This window comes from Haliaeetus albicilla, chromosome 12 (assembly GCF_947461875.1).
Source record: "Haliaeetus albicilla chromosome 12, bHalAlb1.1, whole genome shotgun sequence".
Taxonomy (NCBI): Eukaryota; Metazoa; Chordata; class Aves; order Accipitriformes; family Accipitridae; genus Haliaeetus; species Haliaeetus albicilla.
In genome coordinates this window covers 15,377,696-15,395,091 of record NC_091494.1, presented here as the reverse complement: position 1 = coordinate 15,395,091, position 17,396 = coordinate 15,377,696, and the positions used below count along the sequence as shown (strand labels likewise).

Below are 17,396 nucleotides of genomic sequence, written 5' to 3'. Positions count from 1 at the left end.
CTATCTGCATCATTAAAAACTACCGCAGTTATTCTGAAAATTCAAGGACTCTGGTGCTACAGGTATGCTGGAAGGAGAAAGGCTAAGTAATGGAGATAAAAGCTTGTGAGTGAACTCATTCAATGCTTCCACATGTGCTGAAAGTTTAATTTCTTGTGTTTTGGTTAGAAATTTGCAAGGAGTAAACCTCAGTGTCGGCCAGCCAAGTCAATATAAGAGATAAGAGGTCTGTCAGCCAAAGTATCCAAAACTATGCGTCAACATCAAGGTCAGAAAAGCTTTGTTACTTCCAAGCAAAAAGTGTCTGCTGTATGGCTGTTTCGACTTGTGATGTAGCTTGGCCTGGCAAGCAGTCCGGGCAGTCACTCTCGTTATAAAATAAAGCTACCTCAAGAGCTAATTTGCTCACTTACAAGACCCACAAAGGAGGTGGGAGGTACCGAGTAAAGCTGAATGTATCTTTGAGCTTTGAAAAACCTCTGCCTCTTTCCCCTCTCTCTCTCTCTCAAGCAAAGCAGAATCTCTTGGAAAAGATGGTGCTGGAAACTCTGAATCCAATGCACTACAACATCACCAGCTTAGTACCGGACGCGATGCCAGTGGCCACAGTGCCCATACTCATTCTCATGTGCTTTCTGTTTCTCATGTGGAATCATGAAGAAACTTCATCCATACCAGGTAAATTAATTTTAGCTATAGTATCACCTAAAAGCTGACAGAGTATTTGTGTGTGTTTGTTTCTCAAATTTAAGTGAGAAAGCGATGCTGAATAATGATTGTACGCCAACAAAATTTACTAAGAGTCAGTTTAAATAATACAGCTTTTTACAAGAACTGATAAAAGAAATTAGGCTCACTCTAACCTCAGAACTTCCATAATAAACCTGGCTTGGCTATATAAATACATGACATTTAGCTTTCTGCTTTATTATGTGTAAGCTAGAAAGATATAATACCATTTTACAAACTTTAGATGTTCATGTTTTCATGTGCATTATAAACTACTTTTTACATGTTTTACGTTTAAAGCCTTCTAAATTGTCTTTACTAGAAACAAACTATCCTCTAGGAAATTATCCAGATTTTAGTAGATTATCAATTTTTATCTCCATGTTTGGCACCGAAGACCCTCCAGAACACAACAACAAATGGGTTCCCTTTCAGAGAGCCCCTTCTGTAATGTTTTGGGGGCTGATGGTAGACATTACTGATTCAGCCTATTTTTCATTAGATGCAGTGCAATGACCTCCTGCACGAATGGCAACAATGCACACATCTCACAAAGGTGTTTGACAGGAATAATCCTAAACCAATGCAGTGGCACCTGAATGAAATTTGGAGATGAGATCCTTGCCAAACATCCTTCAATATGCTAAAACTCTTTGAGCGTGAGAAAACCAGGGAAAGTGTTCACAGAAGGTTATGCCTTCTATTTGAATGCTTGATTGGATCAACAAGAAAATAGAACTAAATTAATATGTTTCAAGTTTACAGGTACTTAAATAATCTGGGGTCTTGCAATTCCTGTTGTAAACGGTGGAGCCATAAGCAACTTTAAAATTTTTAAACAGTATACAAAAGTTTTGTAAGTACTTAATTTGCTTCGTTTTATGGAGTTAGATTTATGTTTTACAGACAAAAGGAGCAAATTTAGCTTTCCCTAAGAAGGAAACTCCCTTTTAAAAGTCATTCAAGGCATATTCTCTCCTGCTGTCTCCACTTTCCCCTTTTTGTTGTAAGAGGGAAATTTCGTGCTGAGTTACAGTGGAAGGATTTAGTTGAAAACTTTGTTGACTAAATGCTTATCAATCCATTCTTAGCTCCTACTTAAGCATGTTTTCCTAAGTTCACAGCAGTAAAGTACTTTTTCCTTTAAATATCTGTTTTCTCACTCTAGTATTAATATTTTAAAAGAAATGTAATTAATGACATTTAATTTCATCGAAAGGATATTGACTTTTGTAGGTGTTACTATGACACTTCAACACAAATTCAGCCAAGATCACTCAGGATTTGTTAAAATCACAAATTAATAAACCATATGCATTTTTTTCTAGATCATTTCTTCTTTCTAATATCTAGCCACTGTCTCCCCAGATGTAAGCAATCTCAGAGCAGCAGTTTGCAGCTGTACAAAGTAATGAATGTCATTTGTTGTATGTATATTGAAAGGACTATAGGCTTCCATAGATACTAAGTGAGGCTTCAACAACGTAGATGCAAGTTTCTTAAAGACAGAGCTTCAGAACAGGATTGTGTACGTGACTTGCCAAATGCAGACCTTGACTGTCATGTTAAAAAGCTCCTTTCAAAAGGCTGATGCTCAGAGGTATATTCTTGGTCTCAGCAGTGCTCACTGACAACCTTTTCTTACCGTATTTCTTAGGGCCAGGATACTGTATGGGAATCGGTCCCCTCATTTCACATGGGAGATTTCTCTGGATGGGAGTAGGTAATGCCTGCAACTACTACAATAAGACATATGGAGAATTTGTGAGAGTTTGGATCAGCGGTGAAGAAACATTTATAATTAGCAAGTAAATCCTTATTTTCTATCCTTAATAATATCAAGAACTTTTTCATATTTTTACAACCTCTTTGCTACTTTTTTTCTAAAGTAGAACTGAAGTTATTCTTTACAAAAATTATCCTAACATAAACTTTTTACTTCCTGGTGTTCACAGACCTTTTTCTAATCTTTTGTTTCTTTAAAGACTCTGCTATTGAAGTCTATGTGAATACTCTCATTTTCTTCATGGAAATGAAGATTAAGCACTGTGGCTCAATCAAAAAAAATGTTTACTGTCTCTTTTACTATTCTATTTGAGATTAGGATTACATACTATACAGGAACCTAGACTAACTGCAATGCACAATTAAGCCAAATTTTAGATCCCCGTGTTCTTAAGTTTGTCCTTAAAACAGGAGTAATGCTTGAAGATTATGGCTCCAATTCAGCAAGTTAATTAAGCAAATGCAGCGTTATAGGATTATGAGTAATTCCACTCCATTTAGTAGGATTACTCATAGGCTTGGATTATACAGAGTATTATGCATAATGCTAAACCGCAGTCTATCATTTTATTAGCTCCAGTGAATGGCTGCTTTCTTCTTACATTGGGTCTCCTGGTTGCTTATGAGTTATGCCATGAAAAAAAAAAGTAGTAAAATGTTTACCATGTGCAATCGATAAAGAACCACAACCTTTTTATTAGCAATATCCATCAACCCACACTCAGCTTTCATTATGTAAAAGCTTTTGAAAGACAACATAGTATAGGGGACTGTCACAGGATTTGCCATGTAAAGCAAGTCAATTTCATCTCTGTCTGGTTTTACCTCTGTAAAAGGAGGTAATCATGACAGGAAAACTATTTACATTCCAATCCTGCATAGGTGTTGCAAATATCAACTAATGCACTGTAAGATTTTGATAATGTAAAATGCCCTGAACTCTCATTGTCTTCCACTTTCTGTACTACCAATTCATCAGAAACAAATCAGGAGTGCTGATAAACAATGCCACAGCTGCATCAGACTTGACAGTCTGACATCACTTTTCATCAGACATTTTTTGCTTAAAAGCATTGACTGTACATAGAGAACTAGTATTTAACTTTTTTTAAACAATAATGTAGAATAAAGTTTTCAGTGGATCATAAATTCACAACAAAACTAAACATAACCTGAATTCTGCAAAAGTATACTATTTCCACCAATGTCATCTGAATTTTTGCCAGCAAATCTAATCATAGTGAGATGCCAGTGCTCAGACAGAACGACTTGCAGTCTTGGTTACAACAGACGTTGTCTTTTAGAGGACTTCATTAAATAGTTTCACAAGGAAAATCTGCTTATACAAGGTCATATGTCAAGTTCCTTAAAATATTATTATGTGTCGCCTGCGTAGATGCATGGAATGGAAGGAAGCAAAATGAGCCTCCTGCACCTTTCCACTCCTAGGGACAGCTGTCATAATTCAACACCATCTTTTCACATTCATGAAAATACTGGTGATGTTGTTCCTTGACATGCAAAAAACCTTTGAGGAAATTAGAAAAGAGAGCAGATGTGGCGAAGTGTAGGAAGAGAGAATATGCCAAGTTACTTGGAAGGTTGGACCTGAAGATACACTCCTCCCTGTTCTTACTTCAATCCTTAATCCATGTTTGCCTATTTGTACCATATAGCATCTCACTGCTAACGTTACTTCTGGTCATGCAAAACACGGTGAAAACCCAGCACTGCTGAAAGTCAATAGCAAAAGTCCCATTTACTTTGCCTGCCTGAAAAAAATAAACTAAACCCATGTATGAAGTCTGGGATTTGGTCCACAGAGTATGCTACATGGTAAAGAAAACAGCATATTGTTTCATTTCGATCTCTGTTCTGATTTTCTTTCTTTTTGTTGGATTTCATTTGATCAGGTTTTCATCACATCAACATTTCTAAAATGCTAGCTCCCTCTAAAGGAAATTATATCTTAAAGCAATAATGCTGGTCACAACCTGTTTGCCAGCATGCGTAAACAAACCTTGTCAACTGTAAAAAGAATTATACCTTATATTATATGTTATTAGGAAACCATGGATTTCCCTAACGTCTTTTTAGAAATATTTATCCCACACATATCATATTATGATGCTGCAGATCTAAATGATGCATGTATATTTATGCTTTCTGTATGTGTCTGGGAATGACCAAATAGCTACAAAAATATTGCTGTAATTTAATACACATCATGATGAAATTATCAACTGTCAAATATTTCATACCTCATCTTCTGAAACATCTGACATTGGTCATTGCCTGAGTGTATGTTATGCATCTACACGTTTCCATGTGTACACACTGTTCAGATTAAAATGGTTTGGTAACCATTTGCATAATAACTGGAAAATAGTTTTAAATATGAACAGAATACATTATTGCTTTAATATACATTCTGAAGGCATTTATCATCAAGATGTTTAATTATGTAAAAGGAACAACATTTAATGTCAAGCATTTTACTTCCTGCTAAATTGAGAATGCGAGTCAGCACTTCAGAGAAACTATAGAATGTCAGAATAAAAATTCTGTGTACAATCTATGAAACAGTATTTTTGTTTTGGGCTTTTTTCTCCCCATTTCTTTCCCAGATCCTCAAGTGTGTTCCACGTAATGAAACACTGGCATTACGTTTCTCGATTTGGGAGCAAGCTTGGATTACAGTGCATTGGCATGTATGAAAATGGGATCATATTTAATAACAACCCCGCGCACTGGAAAGAAATTCGACCCTTTTTCACCAAAGGTAAATCTGTGTGCATTAATACACTGCATCACTGTAGCACAGAGTCTATCTTTTCTGAAATGCTGTTTGTCCTCACCATACTTAAATTACAGAAATCAGTTTTCTTTATATATCCCATAGATGTATTTTATTGCACATGTTCTTTCATGCTTATCCTGCTTGGTATGCTATTTGAAATGGTCCTGAAATAGTTTTGCAGATTCTTAACCTCATCCAATTAAACCAAAATCAAATGATGCCCACATGCCATGTTTTTAAATGTTTTTACATTTCAAGTCCAGCATTTACGTTAGCTCAGCTGGCACTTCCATAAATGTAGTTGGCCGTTCCTATCTCAGTCTGCACTGAGTTCAAAGGCTTTTTTGTCTTGTTCTAATGGCGGGGGGGGGGGGTGCTTTAGTTTCGGAATTAACTTATAAGACCTGAACAACAGAACTGTTTATTAATCCCTTTAATATACTAGGAATCAGTGTAGTAACAGAGAAAAAGATTGAAGTAATTAATATCGGTAGGTTGAAATCAAACAGGAAATTTACATAAACAAACTCCAGTGTTACTGGTTTAGGAGTCTACAATTTCTGGATTCACCTTCTTTCCACAAATTGAAAATTTTCAGTATTTGCATATCATTAGAATTCACTAATTCTAGTGATCCTACAGCCTTCCTAACAAAACTGCCACACTTGTTCTACAAGTTCAGAAAAGATTTTCACCAGCTGAGACTGCAGTAGTCTATGACAGAGATTCGAAAACCTGAAAATGAAAGTAAAGCAAAGTAAAACCTAAAAGAAATCAATTATCTGTTGGTTTAAGTTTTCTATGTTATTTTGTTGATATATCTGTGCTCCTATGACACTTGGCCTTCCCTACATGATTTTGCTATTGAAAAATATCAGCAACTTTGTACTGGTTGAAGATGGCAGGAAAAGAATATTTTTTTATTTTTCTACTTATTTCTAGAACTACCAGTTCTCTCTATTTACAAAACAGATCTCTTCTCTTCTCAATTGCAAACATACAGTCCCTCTCAACATGTATTTGATAAAATAACGTCCTTGAGGCAGTTACAGCAATTCTTGTATGGAAAAGTAATTTAAATGGAGTACTTAGGGCAAGATTTCCAAAGTAATTCAAAAATTATTTGAATCCGTTCCAGCTGGAGCCTATCACAATCCCACTGAATTACATGGCAATGGAACTGGCCACTGCTTTTGGTTGCTTTTGAATTCTTAAAATGCAATAAATCCGTCATGACGCTATTTCCACAGTTCATGGGTGGACAGATGACTGCCAGGCTAGGCTTCACTATGTCCACAGCAACGTTACAGGTTGCCAGTAGCTCACTGCAAAGCTACCATGCTGTTTAAGAGCACCCAGGAGTTACGTTTTCAGAAATTCCCGTCATCCTCCCCGCAAATCCCTAAGCTATCTTCCCTGCTCAGTGTCATTGCGAGCAAACGAGACAGGACATCTGCAGTGCCTGTAATGCAGATGAGGATACAGATACCCTCCCTCGCAGAAAGGTAGCAGAAATGATGCTAAATATCTTTCCTTAACACAGTATGAACCTAGTAGAAAACGTGTGTCTGAGATACAAAGTGGCTGGATGCAAGGGACGTTTGGACTTTGAGTTCATTGCCATTTTAACTCAAAATGCTTCCATTTTTCTTTCAAAAGATGGTAAACCAGTAAGCTTCAGAACAGTTTTATACCAGTCGCTCACGTGATAATGTTTTACATTTGATTGACACCGTTATCACCAACTGATAAGTTATAATTAAGGTATGAAAGTTAACCAATCTTTTGGTCATTTTGCACATATATTTCAGCTCTATCCGGTCCTGGTCTTGTGCGTATGATAGCAATTTGTGTTGAATCAACAATTGCTCACCTGGACAAACTAGAGGAAGTAACCACTGAAGTAGGAAACATCAATGTGTTGAATCTTATGAGACGGATCATGCTTGACACATCTAACAAGCTTTTTCTCGGGATCCCTTTGGATGGTACTAACAGCTTTATTTTTATACCTTGTGATGGATCTAAACTGAATGTCCGAGGAAAACTCATTGACATCACTCAGCAGTTTTCTTTCAGAAACAGAGCAAGAACAGACTCATATCACCATATAATTAATTGAAATTGATTTATGAGTGACTTTAGTTATAAAAGAGAATTTTATATGATTAAAAATATACATTAGCTTGTCACACTCACCTTAATAAAAGTAGCATTTAAAGAGATTTTTATGCACTGAGTTGGTATGATCCCAATATTATATGCATGTAAGAATCCGAAATCCTTCTACCAAACTAAATGATGGCCTTGAAAAGTTCACCTGACAATTTATGTCTTCTGTGATTTCTTCATCCTCAAAACCATATGACAGAAATAACATTATGGTGATGTCCAAATTATCCCATTTCAATATGCTGCAATAGTTTTGCTTCTGCTCTCCTGTGGGAGACTATTTGGCTCTGGTTGACACACCACTATCTCCTTTTAGCTAGCTACCAAGAGATTTTACAAAGATCTGTACGTTTTCTACAGTGGGCCACAAGTGTTTCCTAATGCTATCTTCCACCATTAAAACCAAATGTTTATCAAATTCCCGTGAACTTAGTCAGAGTAGGGAATGGGGCCTTATTATTAATTTTTCTGAAGCATTTCTGCTCTTTGGCTATTGAGGTTTGTACTTTATACTGCTTTTTGTTAACGTTTATTTTCAGAACATGCCATTGTACTTAAGATTCAAAACTACTTTGATGCTTGGCAAGCACTTCTATTAAAGCCTGACATCTTTTTTAAGATTTCTTGGCTGTGCAAGAAATACGAAGAGGCAGTGTAAGTATTAACAGTTTTACAGATCATTTGCCTAAGATCCTTTCTTTCTTACTATGAAGGAGATCTTCCCTGATGTTTTCCTCTACCTTTTAGAAAATAAATTGTGAAACGTGCAAAGGTGGCTGGCTGAAGTCCTCCATCTGCTAAGATAGCAGCAGAACAAGGTTTGCCACTGATGCTACAAGTGGCTGATCTCAGGGGACGATTTAAAGCCCTTGTCTATTCAGTCCTAGATAACTCACCAAAATATTAGTTAATGCCAGCTCAAATGTGAAACTAAATTTAAATCACTGGTTCAGTTCAAACAGACATAAAAAAGCCATCATATGAGTTCAAGTTACATTTGCTCTCTAGTCAAGGACAGTCAAATAGTAGGCTACAGTTCATCAAAACAGGAAAAACCATCTACGTTTATGGTACTGTCTGAGTAGAGTTAACCCCTGAGCATAAATTTATTTATGGGTTCCTTCAATGTGCATTTTTGAGTTAACAAATCATTTTTGAGTTAAAACTTGATGCTCAGCATGATAATCCTTTTCAAGGGTTTTTTTTTCCTAAATAAGGAACAAATACATTTTGCCATCTTCCTCTTTGCAAAAATACAAAATGCCTCTTCTATTTTTATGATCTCATTTGCTGTCTTCTGCCAAAAGAGGACTGGTTATAAAAAGAACTGGCAATCAGTTTGTTCATTTTGGATTTGGATTCTAGCTAGTGAGAGAAACTACTGCTTATGAAGCATGTGTAATAAATTCTTTTGATGGTGCTATATAACATAAAGGTTTTAAGGGAAAGATAGAGGTTCCTCTGAAGTAGTTGGACAACTCTTATAAACTAGACACAAGATTTAACTTCTCTAACATATGCTTGCCAGTTTTATTATGGCACTGATTAATGCTTTATCCTGTGATTCTAATAACAGCTAACTGTGGTGGCCCAGTTATTACTAGAAAGCCCTTGCAGAGCCCTTGCAAATACTGATGTTTCAAAAGCAATTCCATTAAAATGGACTTATTCATAAATTTCTACTGCAAAAAAAACCCCAGTAAAGATTGCTGGACTTAAAGCAATGCAAAGAACAACCACAGGATATGATGACTTCTGATATTATTCTAATAAAGTTAGCAAAAAGGACTATTTGCTATTTCTAATACATAAAACATGTTATAAATAATGAGAATTTTACCAAGTTTTGAATTCATTTCCCCCTACAAAACTGGTCAAATTTTCTATCCCGACAATAGCAAACACAAATGGAAAGCCTGAGGATTTCATTCAAAAACTTTCCAAAGTACTTTTTAAAAAGAATTTCCTTCAAATCTATAGCTAACTGAAAATCCCAAATAAAATTATAAACTGTTGGACGTTGCTTTTTTCCACCACTGAAATACAAGCTGTTGACACAGTATTACTAAGTATTTAAATATGAAAAATTTATATCAACTCTACCTTCAAGACAGTATAATTTTTCTAACATTTATCTACATTTTTCTAACAATCATCCCTCATGTCCTCTAAGTTCATTTTACTCACTGATAAAATACAGTATAAAATGGAAGGAAATAAACAAATTCTTTGGAAATGTTAATAAGTCTCTTAAAACTCTATTCATTAATAGGATATACAGAGATATATTCATCCTTTTCAGTCTATCCTGTAAAGAGAGAGTAAGATTTCAGTCCAAACTAACAAGCAATTATTTAATAAAAAATAATAAGAAAATACACCTTCCCTTAGTATTACTGCTTTTGCAGAGAACCATAGAACCCCTCTTAGGAGTACTTAATTTCTGCCATTCTTAGATGGTTTTATTGGCATATTCTTTATGTTTCTAATCATATCCTAGTGTATACTAGAAGTCTGCAGATATTTATCAATACGTTGCATTTCATCTGTTTTCAGCAAGGATCTGAAAGGAGCAATGGAAATCTTAATAGAACAAAAACGACAAAAGCTTTCCACTGTTGAGAAGTTGGATGAACACATGGATTTTGCATCCCAGTTGATTTTTGCACAGGTATTGGCAATGTACTCAAAATATGACTAACTTTGATTTTTCTGACATTTTCCCATCATTAACAACACAGGCTTTGCAACTTAAACTTCATGTATCTATCTGAAGGTCATGTCATCATAAAGGGATACAAATTAGTGGGTTCTGTGGAGTCCCTAACAGTGATTCAAACATTGAACAGTTGCATTTTTGGGAACAGGTGCTTGTCTGATTTTTTTCATGGCTTAAACAACATCCTTAAAACTCTTGCATCTATCCCTGAACGTCCTCTGGTCTTTCCCTAACCTCTGTATTTTATCTTGATGTATTGCCTTTTGTTTGCAAAGGCTTCAAAGGCTGCATAAATCCTACCTTGTATAATCTCTGACAGCTCCCAAACTCTGTGAGAAAAGGCAATGAATCAATAAGATCCGAGCTAAGAACAAACTTGCTTTTCGGTAAGATAATACACACCCATCAAAATATGAGTTTTCTATTTTTCTCTGAAAGACAAAAAATAAATGTTATTTAGCATATGAGATAGAAAGACTGCCAAGATTTTGGCTTTTGCTTAAAGCAGATATTCTAGGTCCTTCCCATTCTACTGCTATAGGATCTTTGTTGGCATCAGAGGTGAGCAATCAACAATTTCCCCCCCAAATTTCCAATTTATTTTCAGAACAGAGGGGACCTGACTGCTGAGAATGTGAACCAGTGTGTGCTGGAGATGATGATTGCTGCTCCTGATACTCTGTCTGTGACTCTCTTCTTTATGCTAATACTGATTGCGGAGCACCCCACAGTGGAAGAGGAAATGATGAGAGAAATTGAAACTGTTATGGGTAAGCAGGAGCTGCAAAGTCAGTGATGTGGGAATATAATTTTGCTTCAGCAGTGATCTAATTTTGATTATTCGAAGGCTGAAAAATCTAAGTGTTTTCTTCTTGCAGAAGCATTTGCTGTAAAATTTATGAACTACCATTCCGTGTAAAAGATTTTACTCAAGATCAAATGAAAGAAGAGGAGTAGTTTGTATGATAAATTCAAATAGGAGTCATCAGAACTGATAATCTATTAGAAAGAATGTGTTACATTCCCTCCTCAGCAACAGCAGTGCAAATTAGCACTCACCTCATAAGTTCCACTGAAATTATTTTCCATTTACCTTGAAACAGCAAAAGGGGACACTCATTTAAAATACTTCTAATCACCAATATTACTCTCCGTATACATAAAACCCAAGTTTCACTATGACTGCAGAAGGGAAAGATTAGAGAAAATGAAAACTGTATTCTGCCATCATCCATTTTAATATCAAACTGGTCTCCTCTTTAAGTACTAATTACTAACTATTCAAAACACAATCAAGATATTCCAAATTTGTATTCTGCCCCTTCTCTAGACTTCATTCAAAGCCTGACACTGAATAATATAGAAACTAATTTCATCCACTCTTATTCAAGATTTACTTCTGGTCCATTAAACACTAGAAAGTGTATAACAAGTCCTTTAGTCTTTTTCTAAGGTACTGTTAATAAACTTTATTTTATTGACCTCATGAGAGTCGAGTACTCACTTATTCGTCTTTCCTATTTCTTTTTGATAGCCTTGATTTCTAAGGCAGTAGGACGTTGTTGCCTTCAGCAAATGACCAACTGGGGTAGCAAAGCTGACTTTCGTCTCGAAAACCTACCCCCGTAGTGGTCAGCCTGTAGTTCTTGAACTGCTTGTTGCATGCAAGTTAAAGTAAGGCTCCCACCGGCAGCACGTCATGGCTCTGATACTGCTGCTGATGGAGTCAAGCCGGGAGGAAGTTACAGTAACTGAAATAGGCCACAGTAGGACCTAGCTGTACATCCAGCCAAACCCAATTGCATGGTGAAAACTCAAGGTCTCTACAAAGTTTGCAGACTATTGCCAGATTCCGCTTGCTGTCAGCTCTCAAAAGATTTCTTTGTTGAGTCTTGTTGCTCTCAGTCATGCAAAAGTCAGGGAAGGACTTTCAGAGTTTTGCCACTGACAAGAAAGCAGAACAAAGACTCATAATGTATTAAGAAGAAGGTGAGAAGATGATAAATTAATAAACTAGGGTTTATGCTGGTGAACAATATACCAGATTTCCTGAATATGTAAGGCTACATAAAGCTCCTCAGAAGCTGTTGGATCCATCCTACCATTTTAGCAACTGAGAATCTTCCAAAAATGTTTTGGTATTTGTACAATGAAGCTATTAAATTCATAACCAACTTCTTCACCATCTGTTTTATTCCACAAGGTGACAGAGACATACAGAGTGATGACATGCCAAACTTAAAAATCGTGGAGAATTTTATTTATGAGAGTATGAGATACCAGCCAGTTGTGGACTTGATCATGCGAAAAGCTTTACAAGATGATGTAATTGATGGCTATCCTGTGAAAAAGGGGACAAACATTATTCTCAATATCGGACGTATGCATAAGCTTGAATTCTTCCCAAAGCCGAATGAGTTTTCCCTCGAAAATTTTGAGAAAACCGTAAGTTTTCTATCTTATTTCTTACAGGAAATTGAGTATTATTTTTTGACAATGTCTCTTCCTCTTATTTTGATCAAGAGCTTTGTGACCACAAGACTGTTTTCCATTTAAGTGCCTAGTTAGCTATACATCCTGCTTATTACTATTATTATTATTAAAACTGGGCAGATATTTTCCTATCAAATTGCCTTTTAATTAAAAAATAATTATGATATCGAAAACAAAGTTTTCCAGGAATCTTAATTTTGATTTAAAATTTCTGCTTGGATTTGTCCACATAAACATAGTTTACATTATATCCCCTGACAGTGGACAAAATAAAGAGGCTTTAGGGAGCTAGAGCCATGCAAGCCATACAACACAGAGCTGAAGCTGCGTAAGGATTCTCTGGAGAGGTGAAGAAGTATAGTAACTCCTGAGAGACTGAGAATCTAGCATCCATCTCATTCTCTCTCCTTTTTTTTTTTTAATTCCTAAATAAAAATAAACACATTTTATAGACCAAAATGGAAGTCCTAAGTTTTAACCAACTCAGTATTGCAGATGTTGCGTAATTCAGTCCCAGTTCAGCACAGCATTTCAATTTAAGTGATATTCTAACTCCCAAAAGAACTAGGATTTTTTTTAGTCTACATTACTGAGTCCTGTATCAAAAGCAATATGTGAACTTTTTTCCTGCTTGTAATCTCCTACTATCATAAATCATCCTTCAGATTATTTAATTTCATTTAGACCTCTGCTCTTCTGATTATTTGTTAAACAAATTGTTTTGCAAAACTGTATTTGTTCAGCAATAACCATCTGGAGAGATTAAAACTGTACTGAAAGAAAATAGACTGATTCTATGGCATGTTTGACTCCTGGTTTTTGACTGTTAACCAGTGCAGATGGAAGTGGAAGACAATGCTACCCATGTGTCAGAGAGCACAAAAATATGAAATACTAAGGTTTGGTTAGCACTCCTGTGAGAGAATTAGAAAGATCTCTGGAATAAGTAGCCCTGCGAGAGTGGAGGGCATAATCAACTTAGTCCTATGAAGGGAATCTCAACTGCAGAACCTTAGCATTACTATCATAGATGCATACATTTGCCTGGTATGCAAGCTTTCTCTTACATTTTCTTGTAGCTTGTCAAATATTAAGGTTGAATGGGGTTGAAGCTAAAGGGTTAATGTTTTCTACAGCTGTCGTAGTTCTCATTTTGTCTAACTAAAAAAGTTAGGAAGTAATTCCGTTACCTGGCAAAATTTTTTTCTTTGGAGATGTCAGCAGATGCACATATAAGCGTCCACAGACAGTAATTTCAGTTTTAAAGAAATAAATAGATGACACACTTTGATACACCAAAAATGGGCTTACTAGTAAAAACACCTGAAGAAATAATTAAGAAAATAAAGAAATAAAAGATTTGAATGTTCAAGCCAGAAACCCGCCCAGTTTTACATTTTTCCTATCAGAAATCTAGCAGTACCATGTATGCCACACACACAAAAATGAGCACCAAATCACCTGGTTAACGTTTCTAAACTGCTGTTTGACTACCCATAGCAAATTCCGTCCACAGTATTAAAAACAACAGATCAAGGGAAAAGTCACTGTAGAAAATTCAAGAAGAGAGTGACTAAGTTTATTGAAATAACTGTTCATTATGAATAGTTTCCATTTTTCCACCCGTTATTTTCATTCTAAGTATTTCTGTCAAAACGGATTTCTTGCTTATTTTATAAGTACCCTTTACTACTAAAAATATTTCCCCTTGACCAAATATTTAACCACACATTTTCTATCTGACTTGATACATTCTGTTTGCCACATAATTATTCTAGCAGGCACAATTTTCACACAGTTCTCTAAGTGAATAGCAATCCACACCATTATTTATGATAAGATGGCACTGTTAGAATCTAAACATATTTCCATTTTCCCAGGCTGTGCATTTGCCATTGTGCTGTACTGCCAGCTGCTGTACTTGCTCTGTATTATAGACACTTGTACTTACCTATCATTTTTCAAAAAGTACAGCTCAGTTTATTTGAAAAAATTTAAACAGAAAACATTTTTCTCAGTCTGAAAATGAGGGAAAAATGACACTTTTTTCTAGATAATTTAAAATAAAGCAACCTTTTCTACCATATTCCTTCGTTAAATAGGAAGTCAGAACACAGCTAATATCTTAATTTTTTTAAAAAGAAAGTTACACAGATGAAGAAAAAGAATGTATTTTTTTATAGACAGACCTGCTTTTTCTTACTCATAACAAGTACCTTTGTACCTCATTAGCAGTACTATTCATGCTGTTGGGACTGTTTTGGATAACTGATCTATACAATGTCAATAAAAGTAGCAGAAACTGGCTGTGCATTCTTCAACAGCTCTGGGAATGCTGCATTTCACATTTTAGTTGATAGGACAGGAGACAATCATTTTATAAATGTTATCTCCCTATTAGATACCAAATAAAATTTTCAACGTTGCATCTTATGACAAATTAATTCTCAGGAACACTAGCTTTTTAAGGACAATTGTAGTAGGTGTATGGCTTTAATATTATCTTTAGACAAGGCATCAGCCTGTATCTCAGGCGTTTATGAGCTTTGTAATGAACATTTTCTGGAAAAATTTTTAATGAACTTTAATGCATATTGAAGAGCAAAAGCTTCCCTCCTTTTCACAGCTTGTGGTACAATGCCTGTAGTTCACAGGATGAACAGACTGAAATGCACAGACAAAATTCAACCGCTTAACTTCACATTCCCTGCCACCTTAGCATTTAAAGAGGCATACCTTCCGTAGGTGCCTCTGTATTTTGGCCTGGCTTGGGTGGGAGGGCTGCTCAGTGTAAAGGAAAGAAGTAACTGCTCCTAAGAGATTCTTTCCACAAGTTTTTCGGAATATATTCACTCCCAATTTCCATCATAATTTTGGCTACTTTGAGGATGAAAAATTTGTCTTAAAGCTTATTCCTCGTGTTCTTCTGTGCAGGTTCCTTCACGCTATTTCCAACCATTTGGATTCGGCCCTCGGGGCTGCGTAGGAAAGTTTATTGCCATGGTAATGATGAAAGCAATTCTGGTGACTCTTCTGAGACGGTGCAGAGTACAGACAATGAAAGGAAGAGGCCTTAACAACATCCAGAAAAACAATGACTTATCCATGCACCCAATAGAAAGGCAGCCTCTGCTGGAGATGGTTTTCACACCGAGAAGAAACACAAACAAGAATCAGGGTGACTAAAATGAATTGGCATCAGCATTAAAGTTACAGGGCTTTCTCAGCCACAGCCACTAAGAAATCCCCATCGTTCCTAGGTAAAGATACAGAGTAAGGCGTTTTGTTGCCCCTAAACAACTATAGTTTCAGATGACAACTTGTTCTGCCTGCACAGCAGAACCGCGTTCTGGCCACAGCTTCAATGTAATAAAGAAAGACTAAAATTACAAAACAGTCCTGTTGCTAGGTGATGCCACACTATTGCAGGATTCCTAGCTACTTTTTAAAATCATCAAGTCCAGACGAAGCTATGCCTTGCTTTTCAAACAGTGCAAGTTCAGAGGTTTGGGGATCAACAAAAGAACATGCCCAACGTCTGTTTAATTCCAGGACTACGCGTGTCCCCCTTCCCCGAACCGCCCCAAAGTTGCACCCAGCAGTATTTAACTACTGCAAAAGCTCTAATTATCTGGTTTTGAAAACATCTGAATGAATAATGTTAAAGTTGATTTTAAGACTATGAAACAATTTAAAATATTTAGGACATATATAAGCTACAAAAAATGTTTGTACAGGGAGTCACTCAAACATTTTTCTTTGCCATGTTTTGCTGTCCCATTAAACAGATACCAAACACAGTGTCAGATAAATTTTGCTGATGGTAGTAATTTCCAGAGTACTAGGTAATACGACAGTTGAGATAACTGTTCTGTTTTTAAAACCCAGAGTCCTGCTACAGAGTATGCCACAGAGGATCTGTAAACATCTTACTAAAGACCAGCTGAGAATAAGGTAACGATACGAAACATTACCACCAGTAGGACACGGAGGGGTGGAGCAACACTCAGTTCCACCTCACTTGGTTAACTGTAGAAGTTTCCCACCTCGCCTCAGTTTGGTGAAGAAGTTCAAATTCTCTCTAAGCTGCATAAGCAGTACCAAATCCTGTTTCAATCTGGTTTTAATTGCTCAATTCTACTTCAGAGAATAAGACTTGGAGTTGTTGCCCATGTTCCCACACCACAGCAGGGGAGAAAGTCCCTCCCTAATTATCCACATAGCTCTTATTGCTTCTCCTGAAAGAGCACTGGGCTGTATCCTGCTCTCGAGCATCTTGCCTCACGCCCACTGATTTAAAGACAGTCAGTAGCAAAAGAAGAGAAACACTAGCTCAAGACCCAGACTTTTTTTTTTTTTTTTTTTAGGTAAAATAGGCTTCAGTCATCTGCCCAAGGTAAGGTGCAAGCTTCATTGGGTAAATGATCAGAGTTTTGTAGTGGCAAAGGAGAAAAGTTCTGAAGTAACAAGTAGATTTCTAGAAAACATTTTTAAGGGGGTTTTGCACACAGATTTTTATTTTTATTATAAATGAGGCTTAGCTTTATACTTAGTCCTTGACAGGGTAGCTACATAACTACCCAACATTTCCTGTTGAAAATGGACCTATCTTGAAATCTGTAGAATTTTGACATTCATTGATATCTCTACTAGCCTAATGATGAGTTGTTAATTTGGTCAAGAATAAAAGATCTTCCT

At 36.2% G+C, this 17,396-nt stretch overlaps 1 protein-coding gene across 1 annotated transcript; it reads left to right on the top strand.

Moving 5' to 3' along the window:
• The first annotated feature begins 263 nt into the window (after positions 1-263).
• Positions 264-16,409, top strand: CYP19A1 (cytochrome P450 family 19 subfamily A member 1). Its single transcript, XM_009918653.2, has 9 exons — positions 264-678; positions 2,387-2,537; positions 5,142-5,296; positions 7,126-7,302; positions 8,026-8,140; positions 10,043-10,157; positions 10,813-10,975; positions 12,409-12,650; positions 15,633-16,409. Exons 1-9 carry the CDS (start codon positions 534-536, stop codon positions 15,882-15,884), a joined length of 1,515 nt encoding a protein of 504 aa, XP_009916955.1. The 5' UTR covers positions 264-533; the 3' UTR covers positions 15,885-16,409.
• The last annotated feature ends 987 nt before the right edge of the window (positions 16,410-17,396 follow it).